The sequence below is a fragment of the Rhineura floridana genome, chromosome 15 (assembly GCF_030035675.1).
Source record: "Rhineura floridana isolate rRhiFlo1 chromosome 15, rRhiFlo1.hap2, whole genome shotgun sequence".
Lineage (NCBI taxonomy): Eukaryota > Metazoa > Chordata > Lepidosauria > Squamata > Rhineuridae > Rhineura > Rhineura floridana.
Genome location: NC_084494.1, coordinates 7,772,019 through 7,792,809, shown reverse-complemented (window position 1 = coordinate 7,792,809; position 20,791 = coordinate 7,772,019). Strand labels below are relative to the sequence as shown.

General features: G+C 45.4%; 1 protein-coding gene across 5 annotated transcripts in view; it reads left to right on the top strand.

Moving 5' to 3' along the window:
• The window catches only part of KCNQ4 (potassium voltage-gated channel subfamily Q member 4), a 153,049-nt gene that overhangs the window by 88,973 nt on the left and 43,285 nt on the right, over positions 1–20,791 (top strand). For 4 of the 5 annotated variants that reach the window (XM_061596950.1, XM_061596949.1, XM_061596948.1 and 1 more), the window contains exons 2-6: positions 3,775–3,865; positions 10,914–11,040; positions 14,899–15,074; positions 17,508–17,633; positions 20,173–20,283. In XM_061596950.1, coding sequence (XP_061452934.1) covers positions 3,775–3,865; positions 10,914–11,040; positions 14,899–15,074; positions 17,508–17,633; positions 20,173–20,283 — 631 coding nt within the window. The remainder of the gene's footprint in view (positions 1–3,774; positions 3,866–10,913; positions 11,041–14,898; positions 15,075–17,507; positions 17,634–20,172; positions 20,284–20,791) is intronic. The other variant, XM_061596951.1, reaches the window with a different exon arrangement.

The window sequence follows — 20,791 nt, the reverse complement described above, 5'->3', positions numbered from 1 at the left end:
CCCAATGCTCCAGCCTATCAAGATCCCTTTGAATTTTGTTTCTGTCTTCCACGGTATTAGCTGTGCTTCTGTGGCATAGTAGTTAATGTGTCAGGATAGGATGATGAAGCCCTGGATGGAAATGAAGGTCCCTGGATAACCTTGAATCAGTCATGTTTGTAGTCTCACCCTAACCTATCCTGGAAAGTGGATGTGACGATAAAATACGGTTACAGCCAAGAGAGCTAGAAACTTGACTTTAAAAAAAAAAAAAAAGCACGCCGAGAATCTTGGAATATTAACTTCTGCACTTGCACTTTTCTATTAAAAAAATGTATAGTTTGAGAAGGGTGCTGAGAGTTGTTAAGAGACTCCTATTCTCCTCACAGCCTGAAAATCCCAGTTTCCTGGGAAGAGGAATTGGCCATTAAACCACTCTGCAATTGTACTTTTGTGAGGGGAATAAGGGTCTCCTAAAAACTCTCAGCACCTTCACAAACTACAGTTCTCAGGATTCCTGAGGGGAAGACATGACTGTTTAAAGTGGAATAATAGTGGAATAAATGTATGGCGTGAATGTGGCCCCAATGTGGTATAGTGGTTGGAATGTTAGCCTAGAAGCTGGGAGACCAGGGTTTGAATCCCCATTCAGCCATGAAGCTCACTGGGTGTCCTTGGGCCAGTTGCAGTCTCTCAGCCTACCTCACAAGGTTGTTGGGAGGAGAAATTGGGGAATGGAGAACCATGTACACCACCCTGAGCTCCTTGAAGGAAAGGTGGGATATAAATGTAATCATCAATAAATATTTTTAAAAGGAAACCATCCCCGAACAAATTTGCTACCCAGTGTCATTTCATCCTGGTAAGGGCAGCTCCCTTCCCATCTGTCATGCTCCTTCTTTCCCCCATCTTAACTCTGTTCTTCATTCTTGTAAATCCCCTCCTGTCCCCAAAACCTCTCCCTCCCTTGCAGCAGAATGGCAAACTTTCCTTTCCTTTCTCCTTAACGACTTTATTTGTATTTATTAAAAAAAATTCTAGACCACTTTTCATTTAAAAAATCCTAAAGCCGTTTTCAACGGTGGATTTAAAACGTATCAGTGCAATGAAACAATATTGATAAAACAGAGCAATACAGTAAAATACAATCAGAACGGTACAGTTAAAATTGTTTTGAGAAGCTTAAAAATAAAGTACCCGTGCTACAATATTTTCCAGTCAAACTTGAGCACCCTGACTCCTTTTAAAAAAAACACAAAAGAAGGAAATTTGACTTTCTTTCAGTGTTTCATGGCTGAATGGTCCCACTTTGACACAGGGTGGGAATCCAGGTCAATAGTTTATAGAGTCGATTAATCTATCATATATCCTGGAAGATCATCTGCACATGAAGTTTTTCTGATGCTTTCTGATGCAAATAAGAATAGAACAGGAAAATAGAGCTAAATCCCTGTTGAGAGCGACAAAGAAAAAAACCCTAAAACTTTCCAGTTTCCCTATCTGACAATAGGTCTATTTCACCTTGTATCTCATATTCGTAGGTTAACGGTTGTGTGAATCTTCTTTTGAGATCTCTTGACTGGTTTGTTGACCTGAGACTGAAGTTGGTTTAGATAGAAACAGAACTATGTCAGAAGTATCTGGGGTTGCCACTAGCGATGGGCTCCATTTCTGCAACAACTGGATTTGCCATCGGCTTAATTATTTCTGATAATCAAAATTTGCCACAAACTGACTCTAGCCACCTTGTAATTCTTGGTTGTTTTGTTTTGTTTTTTGAATTTTATAACTATGTCTTTGACAATTCTATTTTATAGTATTGTGTTTTAACAATTTTATCTGATTACCTCATGCTGGTCATTGACCGTAACAATAAATATTATTATTATTATTTCTGATATTCTTCATCTTTGCGGAGAGAATTTTGAAATAGCAACTCTCCGTGCCTGGTTTCCAATTCATTTTTCTTCTTTTTTTCCAATTTATTTTTTAAATTCCCTTTGAAATCATCAAAAGTGATACTTTTATCGATTTACTTTCTGTGTGAGCTCTTCAAATGTATATTCCCATTCACTGATGTCAATGAAGTGTTGATTGTAACTGACAGACAGAAAGCAGCAGGGGGGAATAAGATGTTGATTGTAAGCAGCAGGGGGAAGACACTGACTTGATTATCTGCCTTAATCTGCTCTGCAGTGCACTTGAAAAGGAATGTAAACAGGCAATATTACAGAGTTCAGAATAAAGATCAATACCAGTGGAGACTCGTGAATAAATAGCTATTATAATATTGATAATTCATTATCAATATTATAATAGCTATTTATTACATATAGCAGAGGAGTTCAGAAAAATGAAAAGATATCGGAGGAAAAAGGAATCGGATCATTAACAACCACCAGGGGGCCACACTTTGAAAACAGAATGTAAAAAAAAGAGAAGATTTCATCCCTAGTTGCCACCAGCCTGGGCTAACCCATGTTCCCTTCTTTTTGTTCTGAGGTGGGCAGCCGGTGTTCCCGGGGGGAGGCCTAACACTTGTTTCATAAAACTATTTTGAATAGTGTCTAATTGAGTTTTTGCTATATCCCCCCATAATTCTGATCCGTATAGGATCTTCGGTAGTATTTTGGTTTTTAGTATTTTTAACATTGGGGGGACAAGTTGGCCTCCCTTTGTAAAGAAAATTTTTTTCATTAAACCAAGGACTCGGGAGCCGGTTAAGGACATAGCCTTAATCTGGGTTGTCCAGGAAAGTCTGTTTGACAAGTGTATACCCAGGTATTTGAAATTGGAGACTTGTTCCAATGGGACCCCATTTATTGACCAGCTATTCTTTGAATTCCTAAATTTGCCGCATACCATGATTTTAGATTTGGCTTGATTGATTTGTAGCTTCTGGGAGTGGCAATACTCTTCCAATTTTAGGATCATTCGTTTAAGTCCTTAGAGCACCACCTCAAAGCAGAATTGGGGATTCCCTCAGTCGAGGCACGTATTGACTTGGCATACCTAAGATACTGGCTCCGAATCCTAAAAACGGAGGATTCAACCCTAGTGAAACATTGCTGGTGTGAACAAATGCGAGTGGGAGGTTGGGCAAAGTTTTATCAGACGATTCTAGCTAAATATAACCTCCCCCTGGAAAAGTTAATGGAATCAAGCAATATTGCGCTCCGTAACTGGATTTTTGACAAGGATGCTGAGCAAGATCGTCTACATATAGAAGCGGCTGCCTACTCAATCTGGTTCCCATCTTTTAAACTTAACCATTTTATGTCGAACTATTTAGACGCCCTTGACTCCGCCCCCATCAGAAGAGCTTTTACATCCCTCCGATTCCAAGCTATGCCCACGGCTTATTTAGAGGGTAGGTACAGCGGCATACCAGTGGCTCAACGCCAATGTGTCTACGGATGTAAGGCAATAGAAGATTTAGTCCACTACCTACTTTACTGCCCTCTACACGAAAACCCCAGAGGGAAATTTTTATCTTTAATTTTAGCCCTTTTAACCTACTATACAGACGAAGAGAAGGTCAATTTTCTTTTATGCGATAATAACAATTCAGTGACCCTGGCAGTCGCCAACTTCGCCTTGGCGGCCCAAAAACTGAGGAAAATTTTTGTAAAAGGGCCAACGCCCTGAAATAGTTAACCCATTTATTTTAGCAAGACACTGATTTTAAAAATATTTCTATCTAATGTTCTTTTACTGTATATTTGTAACCTTGCACATGGCCTATGGCTTAGTCTGCAATAAAGTTTGTTGTTGTTGTTCTTTTTGTTGTTCCAGATTTCTTCTGGTCTTCAGCTGTCTGGTCCTGTCTGTGTTTTCAACCATCCCAGAACATCACAAATTTGCCAACCAGTGTCTCTTCATCCTGGTAAGGGGGGCTTCCCAGCTCCCTCCCCATCTGTCATGCCTATTTCTCACCCCACCTTAAGTCCTTCTTCATTCTTGTAAATCCCCTTTGTCCCCCGAAACCACTCCCTCCCTTACAGTGGGATTACAAACTTTCCTCGCCAGGTGTCTTTGCTGCAGCAGGGCTGGGCTGGAGGGGGAAGGGGCTTAGGGACCCCCACTCCCGTTTAGCGTGCTCTCATCAGAGCCGATGGCAGGGCTCCTTCTCACCATTGTCTGTTTGCCTGCTCTGGGACTGGCATCAAGGGCCAGGGCTCAGCAGGGCATGCGTTGCAAATCCGCAGAGCCCCTTTGCCCACCCTCCTTCTCCTAGCTGTTGTTGTGTGCTCACTTGCACTCTGTTGAGCCTCAGCTAACCCAGAATGGACAGGGAGGAGGGAGGCATGAGTTTCAGGCGCCTCCGCTGCCAGAGGAAGCAGAGTTGGGAATTGTTGAGTCTGAGCAAGACCTTGCGGGAGGGGGTCAGCCTGCACACCAGCCAGTTCCCACAGGTACCGCACTCTCCGAGGAACAGAGCGCGCCGCCCCCAGCTGATGCAGAAGACTTGTTGGGGGAAGCTCCAGAGACAGTGCCAGCTCCTCCCTTGCCAAGCAGTTCCCAGGAGGATTCCAGTGTGGCACAGCCCCCTGATCTTGAGCCTGTTGCTCAGAAGCAGGTGTCTTCCGATGAGCCGTTGGAAGCACACCCTCTGTCCCCGCGCTCCCGCCGCTGCGAGAAACGAACAGGGCAGAGACAGGAATTACGAAGGAGTGAGAAATTACGTTCGAAAATGTTCCCTTCTTAAGCTTGCCGCTTACAGTGGGGAGTCATTGAGTCAACTTCCTTCACACGCTGCAGAGCGTGTCTAGAGTGTAGTTAGGGATTCTAGTGAGTTGGCGCAGGGTTTTCTATGAAGCGCAATGCCTTTGATGTATCCATTACTCTAATAAAATGAGATTTACTTGCACCCACGCTTCAACCTCGTCCTTCCGGCTCTGGATGGGACTCTCTCTCTCTCTCTCTCTCTCTCTCTCTCAGCGAGCCAGCAGTGAAAGGAATTGGGGGGGGAGAGGTGCCAGTCTCCTTTCTCTTTCAGGAGGTGGCTAGGGATGGGGGAGAGATTCGATTCAGTTTGCATTTAATAATAATAATAATAATAAATTATTTTAAGGCAATTTTATCAATTTATCACATTTGCTCTTTCCAAAACCATACGGGAACCGAAATACAGCCATCTATTGAAATTCTCAGTTACTTGAATGTTGTGATGTAGTTCTCCAACTAAGCAATGTTTGCAGAAATGCATGCATTAGTAGAAAGTGTGCGTAAAAATGAACATATGAGTGAAAACAATATACAAAATTGCATTATATTAGGAGATATTGCTTGCAAAAACATCAAAACTGCATACAAAATACAAAAAATGTGTTTATTTGGTGAAATTCATACAAAATGCTGCACAATTTTCATGAGGATTTTTAAAAAAACAATAGCAGATTGCTGCAGGAATGTGGAGAACTGAATTTCAGATTGGAAAAATGAGAAACTGAGAGAGCTGCCATTGATAGATCCTTGCATCCCTAGAAGTGATGTGCATTGGGCCTCCAGATGTCTTAGACTATAACTCCCATCGGCAGCATGGCTGTGCTCACCCTGCTGAGCATAGCACGACCTTGCTGGTGTGGGCTGATGGGAGTCATAGCCCGGCAATATCTGGAGGGCAGCAGCTTGGGAGAAGGCTAAGCTAGAGCCTCAAAAAGCCAGATGAACTGGGGTTCAGCCCCCCAGCATCTACCGTTAAGTGGCCCCAAAGTTAAAAAGGGGGTGCAGCTCAGTAGGAGAGCTCCTGTTCCGTGCATCAGAAGTCCAGGCTGAATCTCTGCAGGTCTGGTCCTTCCACAGAGCAGCACCGTGGGGAGGGCTGGCGGGGGTGGGGGAAATAGAGGAAGGCACACGTGCCTGGCCTCTGTCAGCGATGATGGGAGCTGGAGTCCAAAACATTTGGAGGGCACCAGGTTAGGAAAGGATGCTTTAGACTGTTGTACGGCCATAGCTCAGTGGTGGAGTATCTGCCTTGCATGCAGAAAGCTCGATCTCTGGCATCTCCTGCAACAGAGCGGAATGGCCAGGGGGTCTGTCACTGCTGCTCCCCAGCCTCCAGCCTCCACTGCTTGGGGCAGATGTCTCACTTTGCCTAACGATAGGGAGGGTCCTGCTTGATGCTTTACTTGTGAGTTTCCTGGAGGACAACCTTGATGAGTGTTAGGCGCATAATGCTGGATTAGGTGGATCTTTGGGTCTGATTCAGTAGCAAAGCTTCAAGTTCTTATCACTGGCAGCCCTGGTGGTTAACTTTATTTGTATGGAAAAGGCGAGGGACAGCTTGGGTGGAGGGGGAAAGAAGGGAAGGATGATGGAACCCAGGAAAAGAAAACTTTTTTAAAAAGCAACTTTCCCCCAAACTGTCAGAAACGGCTGACGCTGGATTTCTTCCAACTGAGATGGAGACTAAATTAAGAAGGTCTGTGTGACTTTCCCTCTAGTAAGCAAAATAGGGGCTTGTTTGTGCAAATGGAAAGGGAGAAAAGGGAGGCAACGAGGCAGGACAAAGCTGACATTGCGGGAAAACATGCCCTCATTGACTCATGCCCTCATTGACTCATGCAAGGGGGCTGTTCAGGCGGGCTTCCCGGGCAAGGCTGTTGCAGCACTGCCTTGACTTCCCAGGCAGACCAGGGCCACATTCACACCATACATTTATTCCACTATTGTACCACTTTAAACAGTCATGGCTTCCCCCAAAGAATCCTGGGAAGTGTAGTTTGAGAAGGGTACTGAGAGGCCTCTATTCTCCTAAGAGAGCTACAACTCCTTGAGTGGTTTTAACGATCAATCCCTCTTCCCAGAGAACTGCAGGTCTGCAAGGGGAATTGGGGTCTCCTAACATCTCTCAGGACCCTTCACAAACTACACTTCCCAGGATTCTGTGGGGAAAGCCATGACTGTTTAAAGTGGAATAATCGTGGAACAAATGTGGAACGACTGCAGCCTAGGAAAGATGGGGAGATTCCTGAATGTGCCATCTCTAAGGGAGGTGCCATAACTCAGTGGTGGAGCATCTGCTTTGTATGCATAAGTCCCGGGTTCAGTCTCCAGTTAGGGCTGGGAAGAACTCCTGGAGAGTTGCTGCTGTGTAGACAGTATTGAGACAGATGTCTGACTCCATAGATTTCTATGTTAAATGAATTAAATTTACGACCAAAGGTTGGACAACAGCCCTTCCTCAATTACATGGGAAAATTTGACTGCACATGCAGATAGCAGTGGCTGGTGGCTCCATGTCAGTGGGGCAGTGGATTCCGCAGTGGGTTTTAGACCCAACTTTCAAGAAGCTGTCCAAGGTGCTGAAGCTGAGGCTGATGGGAGTTGTAGTCCAAAACATCTGGAGGGCACCAGGTTGGGGAAGGCTGCACTAGAATGATGCTGTCAGTGCCAGGAGATGGCCAGGGTGTGTTCTGTATCTCTTTTCTATTCCATTCATCAGGCCTTGGTGGTGTGTGTGAATTGAAGCTTCCAGCTTCAACAAGGTCTGCCTTGTTATTTCTACCTGGTCCAAGAAAGCCATTGTTCCTGCTTGCTCACACCTTGCTTGTTTCAGCCTTCCACTCCACCCCTCATTAATTTCTTTTGCGTGTCTGTTCATAACCCGCTCTGCAACTAGGTTCTCAGTGTGGCTGACAGGCACCGCCATTGAATGTACAAAGCGCACGCAGTATCTAAAACACAGCATGCAAGATAAGCATGCAAATCTGTCAAAATGTTAGCAGTCTCAAAGTCCTTGGAGGAGATCCTTGGTGGCTGGTGCCCATTGGGACTGGTAAGGTGGGAAGGGGGTGGTCGATGACAGCAGAGCCAGTGGCAGGGAGAGTCAGTTAACCTTTGAACCCTTCCTCTGGCCGGATGACTTCTACAAATGCAACAGTGTAGCTGAGGAGGAAGCCTGCGAGTCGGGGCCGCCCCCTGTACTGGTTATCAGTTAGAAGGCAGACAGTTGTGTCTGAGTAAGGACACACACTGAGGTTGGTGGGACAGCTCTCCGTTCACCCTAATGGGCCAGCCTCCATTGGCTGAGATAATCTTAAAAGAGCTAGAAGAGGATGAGCCAGACGAGCCTCTCTGAGGAGGGCATTCCAAAACTGGTTCCTTCACTCAGTCATCCAGCTTCCAAAGTTCCCTTGTTCATTCCTTTGTCCTTCGCAAAGTTCTTGTTCAGATTCCCCCTGTATTGTCTCTTTTTTCCCCTCTCTGACTCGGGAGTAAAACATGGAATGGATTCCACTGCCCCGCTGACATGGAATCAGCAGCTGCCACTGAACAGCCCACTGCTAAGTTTGTCCCTAGTTTCTTCAGCTTCGTGGAGTCTGAGGATTTCCCCTGTCCTTTAGACGCCACCCCTGGCTTGTAGGTCTTCCTTCCCATTCAGGAACCCAGCCCTCAGCATCCTAGCTTCTCCTGCCTCACTTTCTGCCAGCATCCTTTAGACTTTCCTGGCCACTGGCCCCATACAAAGCTTTTATCCCAGTGAAGTGAACATTTTATTTCACACTGAAACTGCGTTGTCAACAGTCTGTTGTGGACACATTCGCCCTGAGCAGTTAGTGTTCATCAGCTTCCCATGACCTTGTAGCAACTCAAGTGAAGGCTTGAGGGCCTACGGTCACAAGCAGGCTGCAGATAGCTTTAGGGACAGAACTTGAAAATACGGCTGCAGATTCAGGAAAGGCTGTAGGTCAGTGTGGGTTCAGTCCCAACATCTCCAGGTAGCGCTGGGAAAGATTTCTGTCTGAAACCCTGGAGAGCAGCTGCCAATCAGTGTAGACAGCACTGAGCTAGATGGACCATTGGTCTGACTTGTAATAAGGCAGTTTTTTATTATTTTATTATTTGTTTGTTTTGTTAGTCACCTCATGCCTAGTGGTCTCTAGGCAACTTGCATTTTAAAAATGCACATACACTACACAAAATTTAAAACGCAAACAAAAAGGACTAAGACAGTATATCAAAGGCCTGAGTGAAAAGGAAGATCTTTGCCTGCTGCCTAAAGATGGATAGAGAAGGCACCAGGCATGCCTCCCTGGGGAGAGCATTCTATAGCCAGGGGGCCACCACTGAAAGGGCCCATTCTTGTGTTGCCTCTCGTGGAGGGGACACACAAAGAGGGGGCCTCTGATGAAGGATGTAGGATCTAGGCCGGTTCATACAAGGAGAAGCAGTCCTTGAGATATTGAGGTCCTGAGTCATATGAGGCTTTCTAGGTCAAAACCAGCACTTTGAATTGAGCCCAGAAACCAGTGCAGCTGTGTCAGAATTTGTGTGAACTGACCAGCAATCTGGACTCTGTGTTCTGTGCTAGCGGGAGTTTCTGAACTGTCTTCACAGGCATCCCCATGTTTAATACATTGCAGTAGCCTAACCTAGAGGTTACCAGAACATAGACAACAGACGTTAGGCTATCCCTGTCCAGATCCACCAGTTGAAGCCTCAAGCAACTGTAATGGATCCAGAGTACCACTAGGTACCATATCTGCTTCTTCAAAGGAAGAAAATATATATATTTTATGTTAGTAGGGTGGGTAGAAGAGTTGTGGCCTGCTCTGGATGAGGTTACATTCATTCATTTATATATATAAATGAATGAATGTAACCTCATCCAGAGCAGGCCACAACTCTTCTATCCACCTACTAACAGTGCCTCAGTCTTAGTAGTAGAGCATCTGCTTTGCATGCAGAAGGCCCCAGGTTCAGACCTTGGCATCTCCAAACGAGGCTGGGAAAAGCTTCCCTCTGGAACCCTGCTAGTCATGTTGACAGCACTGAGCTAGATGGACTGAGAGTTGACTCTGTAAAAGGCTAGGTAAAAGGCAGCTTTCTGTGTTCCTATGAAAAGCCCACTATGCAAGGCGCTCGTACTGCACCCACAGAAAGCTTTCACTCAAAGTTCTCTTGGCACTCTCATAATAATGCCCCCAAAATGTCTATTTAAAGGTGAATTCCTGATGATAAACCAGCTTCCTCCTCCTTTCCCAAAGAGATCCTTTGCTATCTGAGGTCTGGCCTTTGCTTGCAGAGGGATCAATGATTTGCAATGAGGACGTTTATATTTAGAAAGCAGGTCCCTATGCTATCCTGCCCTTTCTGAGTCCTAATTTCTGCTTGTGGGGTCCACGGGGGCTTGTGAAGGCTGCTCGATCACTGGGCTGCAGTGGAGACGGCAGAGGGGGTGGAGGAACAGAGAGATCTTGTTCTATGTGGCTTGAACTGACATTTGGTAGGAGCAGAAGGAAGAATTACTTAGTTGGACTTTTGGCCTGATCCAGGTTCAGTCTAGCGCAGTGTCCCACTTAAAGCCTGTTGGATGCCTCTGGGAAGCTGTCAAGCTGGAGCCTTCCCTTCTTGTTTATTCTCAGTGCCTGGTATTCAGAGGTACACTGCCTCTGAATATGGAGGTTTTGTTTTAGCTGTCACGGCTGACAGTACAAATAAATATTCTTTATTGTGAGTATGATGGGCCCATAGTTTAAAGCCCTCCAAACTAGCAGATCGCTCTAAATTTTCTGACAGCAGATTTTAGGTGTTGTGCAAGACGGTTGTCTCGCTGCTGTTTTATGGTTCATTTTTTTGGCGTTTTATACTTGTTTTAATTGTTATTTTTAATATGCTTGGGGGAGGGTTGTATGCCACCTTGTGAGGTCATCTGTCCTAAAAGGGAGGCTATAAATGAATGTGAAGTATGCTCCTTTGTTGATTTTAAACTGAGCCACAAATCAGCTTTCTTCAGTGACCTTCCCACTCCCCTCCCTTCCTCCCAAGAGAGTTCTTAGTGTTACTATTAAAAGAGAGAGAGAGAGAGATTTCAAAAGCATTTCTTGGCTATCTCACCTGGATTGCTGCCTTTGGTGACCATCCCCTGCCACCACCCCCGCTCCAAAACCCCACACCTGATATTTCTATTCCTCTCGTCCTCTTTGCAGGAATTCGTCATGATTGTGGTCTTCGGCATGGAATACATCATCCGGGTCTGGTCGGCCGGCTGCTGTTGCCGCTACCGTGGCTGGCAGGGACGCCTTCGATTTGCCCGGAAACCTTTCTGTGTCATAGGTACACATCTGATGGGGGTGAAAAGGGACTCTTGTTTTGCCCCATGACAGTTAGGGAGTGAGGAGGATTCGTGGCGTCATGGAAGGAGGGGAAGCAGCCGGACAAGGGATCCGCGGTTGGATCCCCTCTTTGCATCGGAGCATCCGGACGAAGGTCTTTTAGCCATACTTGGAACAACTCAGAGATAATAGTGGTGCCTGAGGCTGGACATCTTTCCTTCCTTCCTTCTCTTTATTTTTATTTTTAAATTTTATTTCAGAATTTATAACTGCTCTACATCCAAGGAATACCCATCTCTGTGTGTTTATGCCTGTGCCTTTCTTTTTATCATTAATTTCTTTATAGATAAAGAAAAAAAGAAACAAATATACATAACAAACAGTGAAGTCAGTCTTGGCACTAAAACAAGAGTACAATATAAATTTAAGTATAGAAATACCAGTTATCCTTTAAAGCAGGCGTGGGGAACCTTTGGCCTTCCAGGTGTTGCTGAACTACATCTCCCATCAGCCCCAAGCAAGCATGGCCTATGGCTGGGGATTATGGGAGTTGTGGTTCAGGAACATCTGGAAGGCCAAAAGTTCCCCACACCTGTTTAAAGTGTTGGTTGAACATTTTCTTGAACTTTATTGTTGTTATGACACTGTATACTGCTTAATTGCAATAGTCTCTAAGTGTCCTCAATATAATAAAGATAAATATCTGTTAAAACTGTAAAATCAGAATTCTCTTCAAATGCCTGCTGAAGTTCTTAAAAAAGCCTGCAGTAGGCACCGGAGGTTCAACAGGGTGGGGCCCTATCTGACCTCAGCTGGAAGGGATTCCGCAAAATACCTGTACATCACAAAGCTGCTCCACTTTTCAGTAAACAAATTATCCATTTGTCTGCTTTCTTTTACACACATAATATTAGTTAGCTTTACCATGTGAGCTGTTTCCCAAACTCTTACTGTTCAGTGGAGGGACAGCCATTTTTCCCCAGTTGCAACGTGAGCAACCATAAATACAGTAGGGCCCCGCTTATTCGGCGGGTTAGGGACCAGGCCCCTGCCGTAAAGCGGAACCCCATTGACTATAATGGGGCCGTCGTGCGAAAATGATGCGAAAACGTCGCGAAAGAGCAAAAAACGAAAGCCGCCACATTAGCGGAACGCCAGGAAGCGAAGCGCCAGGAAGCAGGGCCCTACTTTAAATGTACTACCAATTCTGGGACTATTGACAAGACCAAATCCTTGACATAACTAAACAGTATAACCAGTGGGTCTGTCAGCAGATCTTAACCCTGTTATAAGCTTTATCTCACTAGAAGAAAACTAGTGGGAATCAAAATACCTCTCCTTGGGCCATTATGGGAAATCACCCACACGACCAGATCTTTCTTTCTTTACTACAGAGGCAGCCAATGTGGTGCCCTCCAGACGGACAGCAACCACCCCATTCTTTACCATGACTGGGTCTGATGGGAGCTGTACAGGGGTGTAGTCGTCCAGGGTCTCGGGGGGACTTAGACCATTTATTTTTTTGGGAGCAGGGTCCCAGCAGGATCCCTATGTCTCCAGCATCCTATGAACCAATCAGGATGAAAGGGGAGTGTGTTAGCTACTGAGAAGAGTCTTCTAACATGTTTCCTTGTCCTTCCTGCTGATTGGAGACAGAGTAAAAGGAGATGAGTCAGTCATTGAGAAGACTCTTCTCAGCAGGTAACACTCTTCTTTCATGCTGAATGGCTCTTAGGGACATCTTTGTTGTGGGAGAGGGCATTGACAAGACCTCATTCTCAACCCAGCAGCAAGAAAGGGAGAGGGGGCATGGCTATGACTAACATGAAGGGACCCTGCACTTCTGAATTTGCCACTACACTACTGGAGCTGTAATCCAGAACATCTGAAGGGCACCACTTTGACTGCCTCTGCATTAATCAGGCCTACCAGGTCTCTGGAGTTGTCCTACTTGGCCATTTTGGACAAACCACACCCACCTGTCGGTCACCTGCCATCAGACACAGAGATCTGTTATCCCTGATCTAAACACTAGCATAAGCACAATGATAAGATAATCTTTTGCCTGCTGCCTTTTGAAGAACAAGCAGAGGATCATTTCTGACCTTAGTGATGTGATCCCACATCGCCAAGCACAACTTGCAGCATAAAATACTTTCTTTCTGGCAGAAAGAAGAATTGGAATAGACAAGGTCTCAAGCTGTTAAGGGCTTTAAAGGTTAAAATTAGTCCTTTGAATCGGGCCTACAAATTAGTTATCTTATAGTCTCAGTCCGTGGAAAGTTTTTAATACCTTCTTCTCCACGGTTGGAATGCTTCCAGGTTTTATGCTGCAGTCCTGGCAGAGGTCTTGATGCCAGAAACACATAGCTGGCCACCCAAATGGAGCAAGAGGGCCTTTTCCCCAAGCCCTGCTCAGTCCTTTAGAGACCCACAGTTTTCTTAACTTTTGCTGAGCTGTCAAGTTCTCCCAACCAAGAGAGGTCTTGAGTGCCACCTAGTGGAGGTCTGAAGCACTGCACCCTTTGTACATTCTTTGAGCTCTTGTTTCTTGATGCTGCTTTATGCCAGATAATTGTACTGGATTATTGTTATTTTTGTGTTTGTTTTTGTATTTTGTAAGCTGTTTTGAATGAGTCCTTTAGCTCGGTGGTAGAGCGCCTGCTATGCATGCAATAGGTCCCAGGTTTTAACCCCTGGTGTTTCCTAGGAGGGCTGGGAATCTCCCTGGCCTGAAACGCTGGAGAGTCACTGCCAGCCATTGTTGGCAATACTGAGCTAGATGGACTCAGTATAAAACAGCTTAATTGTTTCTCCAAGGGCCACGGCTCAGTGATAGAGCATCTGCTTTGCATCCCGAAGATCCCAGGTCCAATCCCTGTCAGCTTTAGGTAAGGCTGGAAAAGACCCCTATCTGGAACCTGAGAGAGCTTCTGCCAGTGCTAGATGGTCCAATGGTCTGACTCAACATAAGACAGATTCCTGTGTTGTTATTTATTTATTTATTTATTACATTTGTATACCGCCCCATAGCCGAAGCTCTCTGGGCGGTTTACAGCAATTAAAAACATTAAAAACAAATATACACATTTTAAAACAAAAAACAATTTAAAAAAAATTAAAAACAATTTAAAAACGCATGAGTTTTGCTTTCAAGCTTTGATGTGACCATCCTTGACACTTTGTTCCTATGGCATGCATTGTTATACAAATAATTTTAAAACTTTTTTCATATTTGAAGGATGCATGCTTCTTCTTCTTCTTCATTATTATTTACTTACTTACTTACCCTTAACCCTAAGGTCCCTGGCTGGGTCACAATTTAAAATACATCATTAAAAACAGCGTACAACAAATTGCAATCCTTTCCCTCTTTCAACAAGCCTTTTAAGTAGAGGTCTTATCCCAGTCTGCAACTGTGCTGGAACTGCTTTTTAAGATGTTTTGTTTTAATATGTTCTAAAGTCTTTTGTTTTTAGGATGTTTTCAAGTGCTTTTAGCGTCTTTGTTTGCTGCCCTGGTCTCCTTGTGGGAGGAAGGGTGGGATATAAACTTAATGAATAAATAAATGGTAAGAATAGGGTGGGTGCTGAAAATATACATCTCAGGTGTCAAAGGCCACGGTAAAGAGGTGCATCTTCTTAAACCACAAACCTCCTACAAATATATGTGCGATGCATAATTATGGCCCAGTTGTGAATCCTCTGTGATTCTGCAGGTGAGTGGCTTCTGTGCTCAAGTCGAGGGGCTTTGTCGACCTGCGAGGGAATTCGGATTGGCACCCCTGAACTACCTCTGACTGGCCTCCTCCTCGGGCCCTGGGTCACGCGCTCTTCCCGTTTCTCTCCCTCTGCTCCAGATTTCATTGTCTGCATTGCCTCTCTGGCTGTCATCGCTGCTGGTACCCAGGGCAACATCTTTGCTACCTCGGCACTGCGCAGCATGCGCTTCCTGCAGATCTTGCGCATGGTCCGCATGGACCGCCGTGGTGGCACGTGGAAGCTCCTGGGCTCGGTGGTCTATGCCCACAGCAAGGTGAGTTGGCAGCCGAGGCAAAAGCAGAACATGCCAAGGAAGCTGGGAAAGTGGACGGATGTGTTTGAGGAGCGGGAAAGCGGGGGCTCAGTTCCAACCCAGAGTCCCTCCAGCTTCTGATTTGTCTTTAAGGGAAGACCACTGCTGCTGGATCAGGCCAAAGGGGACCCAGCTAGTCCAGCATTCTGTTCTCATGGAGGCCAGCCAGATGCCAACATGCATGCAGCACCTGAGTGCAAGAGCAGTTCTCCACTCTTGTGCTCCCCAGAAACTGGTCTTCAGAGGCATGTCACCTCTGTTGCTGGAGATGGTTTTGAACCCTTTTGAGGAATGAATCTGAGGCTGAAAAAAATAGAGAATCATCAGCTGCTGGGAAAATCAGGCTCTGAACTAGGGGTAGATGGATCATAGAATCGTAGTTGGAAGGGGCCTATAAGGCCATCGAGTCCAACCCCCTGCTCAATGTGGAATCCAAGTAAATCATCCCTGACAGGCAGTGCCAGTGCCATATTATTTTGTGCCCTAGGCAAGGCTAACTACTTGCACACACCCCCAAATTGCTAACTTCAATTTTCAAAAACAGATGTCTTGTAGAAAAAATGAAAAGCACAAAACTTGAAAATGCTAAATTTATTTTAGTTGCATTTTTTCCAAGGGTTAAAAAAAACTAATCTGTATAAAACTGTGCCCCTCAAAGGTCAGTACTGCGTGCCTCTGAGGTCTGTGCCCTAGGCAGCTGCCTAGTTGGCCTAATGATAGCAGCAGCCCTGCTGACAGGTAGCTGTCCAGCTGCCTCTTGAATACCTCCCGGGTTGGAGAGATCAACCTATTTCCATTCAGTGTCCATTTTGCTGGCACTCAGTCTGTTTCATCTTGTCTTTTTTTCAGATTGTTTGAAAGGATGCACTAAAAATCTGCATTTAAACTGTTTGCATTTTGTACACATTCTTCTCCTAAAATACATATTTTTGTATGTTTTTCTATGCATTTCCCCACAAAATATGCGGTCTCTCTCTCAACATAAACTAGGCATTTTGTGTACACATTTTGGAACTGAAATTACATTTCAAAATTTGGAGAACTGCATAATCTTGACTGATAGTTGCACATTCTGATCTGCAAGGAAGTTTGGGACTGGCAAATTGGAACTGTCAGTTGCAGAAAGTAGATCAAGTAAATTTCTCATCAGTCCTGAGCAGCAAGGTTAATACTAAGTTCCAGGAAACCATGTGGTCCCTTAAAAAGATGTTTGTTGTTGCATGCCCTCCACACTTCCTAGCAGGAGTGTTTGTTGGGGGGGGGGTGTTCAAGCCAGCGGGCCAAGCTCTTCTGCAGAATACTAAGAGACTCAAGCAGGGCATTCCACTCTCCTTCCACCCAGTTTTCCATTTTCCTTTTCCAAGTGACACTCAACTTTTTGTGGCCACTAAGCATGCTCAGTGGTCATTAGGCTGGGGGTTTTTTTGGAGGGGGGTTGCCTCCTGGAGAGGCTGTTTTTCTTAAGCTATACTTCTGCAAATCTCAGCCACTGCCCCCCCCATATGTTGGTGCCTCCTTCTTTCTCAGTGGTCCTGATTTTGCTCCAGTCCTGTTGACAGTCACCACTTACATTCACCATTGGAGAGAGCTATGAGATCCACACTTTCCTGCAAAAGAGCTAGCCTGCAATCGCATCACTTTCTTAAAGAGCAGAAGAGAGGTAATTGCAGGATATGTGCAGCTGCAAGGAAGCCTTGGGTGTGTTGGAGGGAACGCTCTCAGTTGATGTGGGGCTGTGGAGCTGTCTGCCAGAGCTGATCAGTATGCTGTAAGAACTATGGGAGGTATTCAACCAAAGTGCTAGCACACTAGGATTTCCCCCCATCTCTTCCCCACATGCCATCCCGACTCTGAAGAGTTGGAGGAAACCCCCCCCCCGAGACTTAACAGAAAGGGGAGAACATTCCGTTTTCATGGGTGAAAATCCTTGCACTGATGGAATGTTCTCCGTAGGACTACATTGAATATAACTCTGTGTGTGCCCATTCCCCAGAAACCTCTGCATTGCATAGGGATTCAATTGCAAACATTCAGAGGTCCCTCAATAGACAAGTTGACATGGAAACGGTTAGAAATCCACTGGTATAAATAATTGCAGGGCGTGGATTTCAGAGCAACACAGTGACTACTGAATGACTCCAGAAAATCGCTAAGCATGTGTGGTGTTTGCAGTTTAGGAAATCCTTTCTTTCTCGATACATTTGTTCCACGTCCTGGTGGAACGACCCCTCGGATGCTGAGCCGTGGTGACCACGTTTCTCTTTCCTGTTCCTTAGCTTTGCTAGCCGGCTTTTTATGTCCTCGGCTAAGGCTGCTCTGCTCCAGATTACTGTTTGGGTTACATGCCGAAGTTCACTTAATTCTTTTCCTTCTTGGTCTGTCTCATGGTGGCAGGAGCTGATCACAGCTTGGTACATCGGGTTCCTGGTCCTCATCTTCGCCTCCTTCCTCGTCTACCTGGCAGAGAAAGATACCAACAAACAATTTCTCACTTATGCAGACTCGCTCTGGTGGGGCACAGTAAGTTTGTCATCTTTTTGATCAGACCTGCCCTATCGTCTTGGGGTGGGCATGGAGGGAAAAGAGGGAAGGGAATGTGTGAGTAAGTTGGTGGCAGCGGCGGATGTTTCATTTGACAGGCTGAGAGCAACTTGGATGTCTAGGAGATGTGGAAGATAAGGCAATGTTTTTCCTCCCCTGTTGGAGGCGGTATGCTTCTGAATGCCAGTTGCTGGAACTCACCAGTGGGGAAAGTTACCGTTGCGCTCAGGTCTTGCTTGCCAACTTCCCATCAGCATCTGACTGGCCACTGTGAGAAGAGGGTGCTGGACTAGGTGGGTCTTTGGCCTGATCCAGCAAAACTCTTCTTACGATGCAGGGTCCAGAGAATATCCTGCACAATCCAGGGGTGGGAGAAAGATATTCTGTTCACTTTGCATTTTAGTGCGAGTCTGCCTAATTCACCCTTCCCAGAACTATCGGCCAAGTGAAACGCAGCCATCCCTTGACTTTCATGCGCCTCCAAATTTTCTGATGCTCGTCTCCAGCCAAAGAAATGTGTGCAAAAATACACGTATCAAGGGAAGGTGTGCGTAAACATGCATATATGAATGAAAATAACACACACAAATTCATTATATTATAAACATAATGCAAAACAGGCACTTTTACAAGTGACATTTACTGTCCATTCTGCACTTAGGAGGAATCACCCTTTTAGCGTGGCAGCTCCTTGCCTGTTAATATTAGGCAGACGTCTTAGTTGTATTGTTTTTGACGCCTACTAAAAAGACTATGCAGGCATGTGATGTTATGATGACTTCTTGTTTTTATTGCTATTATCTTAGGAATATTTTGGGTTTTTTATATAAACTGCTTAGAGGGTTTTTTCTTAATAAGCAGTATATACATTTTGTTAAATAAAAAATATTAGGGGAAATTGCTGGCAAAATGTACATTATGCAAAATTACGCAGTTTTGTAAATTAGGAAAAATGATTTTTTGCTGGGACTTAAAAAAAAAAAACTGTTGTGGAAGTAAGAACATAAGAAGAGCCATATTGGCTAAGACTGCAGGCCCATCTAGTCCAGCATCCTGTTCTCACAGTGGCCAGCCAGGTGCCCCTATGGGAACCCTGCAGGCAGGACCTGAGCAGAACAAGACTTTCCCCATTTGTGGAGCCCAGCAACTGGAATTCAGAGGTGTATCGTCTCTAACAGCGGAGAGAGAACACAGTAATCTTGGCTAGTAGCCACAGATAGTCTGATCTTCCACTTTTAAAGGCATCCAGATTGGTGATCACCGCTGTCTCTTGTGGGAGCGAATTTCCACTATGCACTGCATGAAGAAGCACTTTTTTTTTTGTCTGTCCTGAATCTTCCAGCATTCAGGTCCATTGGATGTGCACAAGTTCTAGTGTTATGAGAGAGGGAGAAAAGCTTTTCTGCATCCGCTTTCTCCATGTTGTGCACAATGTTATGCACTTCTATCATGTCTCCTCTTACTCTAAACTAAAAAGCCCCAAATGCTGCAACCTTTCCTCAGAGGGGAGTTGCTCCAGCCCCTTGATCATTTTGGTTGCCCTCTCCTGAACCTGTCCCAGATCTACAAACTATTTTGTGCACAGTGTTCCAGGTGTGGCCTCACCATAGATTTGTATAATGGCATTATAGTATTGGCGGCTTTCAACCCTCTTTTGGGTGAACTGAATTTAAAACTGAGAAGCTGAGAGAAATGAGAATAGATATAATTCATCCATCCCCAGCACAATCTGAAGTGTGTGCTTCTGGAACAGGTTGCAGTATGGAAGGTTGGAGCGGTAAAAGAAGGCTTGTGAAACAAAAACAGACTGGTGGGACTGTATGTTCCTTGGGGCAGAGGGCCTTTCCCTTTGTGTTTGTGTAAAGTGCCGTATAAATCGCAGGGTCACCCTCTGAACGTGTAAAGGAAGTGGAAGTTGATGTGAATCAAGAGGTAAAAGAAGGAGGGGCCAAAGCCAAGATGCTGGAAAAATAGAATTTTTTTGTATTATGAGCCCAACGCATTTCAGCCAGTTAATTTTCAGGCCTTCATCAGGGGCTATAAATAAACAACAAGGATACATTTACTCACATTAACATATAAAATCATACATATAAAATCTATAAATCAGTCTATGACTTACAATGCAGGCTAGCGAGAAATTCAAATGAGCAGACTGCTTACAACAGTATAAATGCCTCAGAAAGCAGAACATTAGGCATGAGTATATATGCAAGCAACCAGAAATAGGATACCGGTGGAATCACTTAAGTTTATTCCTTATTGCTGAATGACAACACCTGCGGGTGAATCAAGAGGTAGACAACCTGGTGCCCTCAAGATGTTTTTGGACTGCAACTCCCATCAGCCCCAGCTAGCACGGCCACTGGTCAGGGCTTATGGGAGTTGGAGTCCAACAACATCTAGAGGGCACCAGATTGGCTACATCTGGGATAACAGCTTGTGCCAACAATCTGAGGGAAAATGGGGGAGGGTGATGGAAAGCGATTTATAGTGACACCTCCTCTTCCGCTTTTAGATCACGCTCACCACCATCGGCTACGGGGACAAGACCCCACAGACATGGCTGGGCCGGGTGCTAGCAGCCTGCTTTGCTCTCCTGGGCATTTCCTTCTTTGCTCTTCCTGCCGTAAGTAGCACACCTGAGACCTGAGGAGAGGCGGGGTGGCAGGATCCCTGGGCCCAGGTTCCAGGAGCATCAGGCTCTTGACAGAGAGAGAGAGAGAGAGACGTAGTGGTGCCTCCCCCCAGCGTGCTCAATTTTCATAGTAAAATCCCTTTTCCTCCAGACAACTGAATGGAGCAAAAGTGCCCATTCACTTCTGTGGAACTGGGGAAGGGCCGCAGAGCTTGGAAAAGTTACTTTTTTAAAACTACAACTCCCATCAGCCCCAACCAGCATGGCCACTGGATTGGGCTGATGGGAGTTGTAGTCCAAAAAAGTAACTTTTCCAAGCTCTGGGCCTGTTAAAGAGGAAAGTCCGGATTGGTGGAGGAGGGTGGGAATGGAATGCAGTTCCTCCCCAGACACTGGCCACACGTTACATGTACGTGTTGCAGGGTCTCGCCTCCCCCCCCTTAACAACTGTGTGCTCTGTGCGCTTGTGTGAAAAGGGAGCCTAGAGCACCAGCTCTTG